The 1,713-nt window shown below is 42.0% G+C and overlaps 1 protein-coding gene across 1 annotated transcript; it reads right to left on the reverse strand.

The window, feature by feature from the left end:
- Window positions 1–501: 501 nt before the first annotated feature.
- Window positions 502–1,432, reverse strand: LOC149006913 (peamaclein-like). Its single transcript, XM_089166059.1, has 3 exons — window positions 1,295–1,432; window positions 1,177–1,209; window positions 502–1,046 (listed from the first exon to the last, which is right to left on the reverse strand). Exons 1-3 carry the CDS (start codon window positions 1,349–1,351, stop codon window positions 780–782), a joined length of 357 nt encoding a protein of 118 aa, XP_089022185.1. The 5' UTR covers window positions 1,352–1,432; the 3' UTR covers window positions 502–779.
- Window positions 1,433–1,713: the final 281 nt, after the last annotated feature.

The following is a 1,713-nucleotide window of genomic DNA, read 5'->3' on the forward strand; positions in this document are numbered from 1 at the left end:
GATAGCCAGCTGGCCCATACAAAGAACAGCCACACGATCAAAAATTGCCAAAGCTTTTATGGGATTGCTTGACAGAAGAGGTACCAACCTCAGAGCTAAAGCAAAGAAAACCTGTGGAAAGGAGAGAAAACCCATCTTTAGCTTAAAAGAGATTGGGCCCCTTTTTCCTACCCATAGCCCATACACGGAGATATTAATTATTACCTGGTTGAAGAAAGAGAAAAGGAAATTTTGACAAAGAAAGAGAAAAGGAAATGGGAATGATTTTCTAATAAATGCTTTTCTAGGAATGTTTAAATTAATCAAATTTCTGAGGATTCGAAATTAAAAAGATTAATTTTCCTCCAGGAAAGCGAGTTAATGCAGAAGAGAAGTACTATTTGGTCACATTAACTGCAAAGGATAACAAGGAGACATGTAGTAGGTTTCATGATTTATGGTAGGTAGTTGGGTTACATTAAAAACCAAGGGCAAGTGATTTAGATCACTTTCTCTCTCTCATATGAGTTATCCAGCATTTATAGTGTCTAAAAATTTCCAGCAACACCAACAGAGTTGGTGAAATTTATTTCCTTTCTTCAAGCCAATGTTACAGAATACAGATCACAGAATGTGAACTGAACTACCAAACACACACTGGTGAAGCAGCAGAGAACTCCTATCTATCACTCTTATGTCTTCCTACTGATTTTTAATACATAGAGCTGAACTAGTGAAGTAGCCAAAACAAAGCCATTATCAGACACCTTAGTTATAGGAACTAGCTTGGAATGAAAGCTTCAAGGGCACTTGGGACGGTTGCCATGGGTGGTCATATCAGTGTAGCACTTGCCGCACATCTCTTTGTTACCATAGGTGCCTGGTGGAACACATTTGCAGCGTTGACAGCAAGTCATGCACACTCTTGTGCAGTGTCTCTTCCTTGAATGGAGTGAGCACCTCACTCCACAGAGACGAGGACACTCTGTAATGCTCACCGGTGGAAGAGTTACTGGGGCTTTCATCGGTGCTGGTGCTGGTGCCTTCACAGGTGGCTTCGCTATAGACTACATTACCCAAAACAAGAAAGGAAAACATCAAACACCTCCAACCCATGAGAGCTCATGCTCTGAATATGAAAAAGACTTACAATGGACGAAAATAGAACAATGTATCACACTAGAAAGTAATGATTACCTCGAGGAAGCTTTCCTCTTCATAGGATGAAACCTACAAAACCCAGATAGTAAATCAGGCATTTGGGTCATCTACAGCTCAAAAAATGCCAAAACCTAAAGGTGGGGAAGTTGCAAACCTTTGTTGTGAGCAGCAGAAAGGACGCAATGAGGAAGACAAGAGCTTTCACGGCCATACTGGAGTTGGATCTGAACAGCCCAATACCCAGAGAGAGACTCAGAGAGACCCTTGCAGCTGTAATGAAATTAGTGGTGTGGAGTGGTATTTGTAGGAGGAAATGAACGGGGGACCGGGGACAGAGGCATTGGGATTATGAGTTTTACTGTCGGTGCCAGCTTTACAGCTTTGAAGGTTACACATGGCTGGTTGAGTGTTGAGCTGGATTGGCAGTGTGTGACAGTGTTGCTTGGGAAGGTAACCGTAACGTAACACAGTAACCCAACTTGCCTTCATCATTACTGTCTCAGCTCATCTTCAAATCTTCTTGGAGACTGCTTTACTTGACCAACGTCCTTGTCCTCTCTGTGTTAGATATTT

The sequence above is a fragment of the Hakea prostrata genome, chromosome 8, assembly GCF_041222555.1.
Source record: "Hakea prostrata isolate BN-2017 chromosome 8, UWA_Hpros_2, whole genome shotgun sequence".
Lineage (NCBI taxonomy): Eukaryota > Viridiplantae > Streptophyta > Magnoliopsida > Proteales > Proteaceae > Hakea > Hakea prostrata.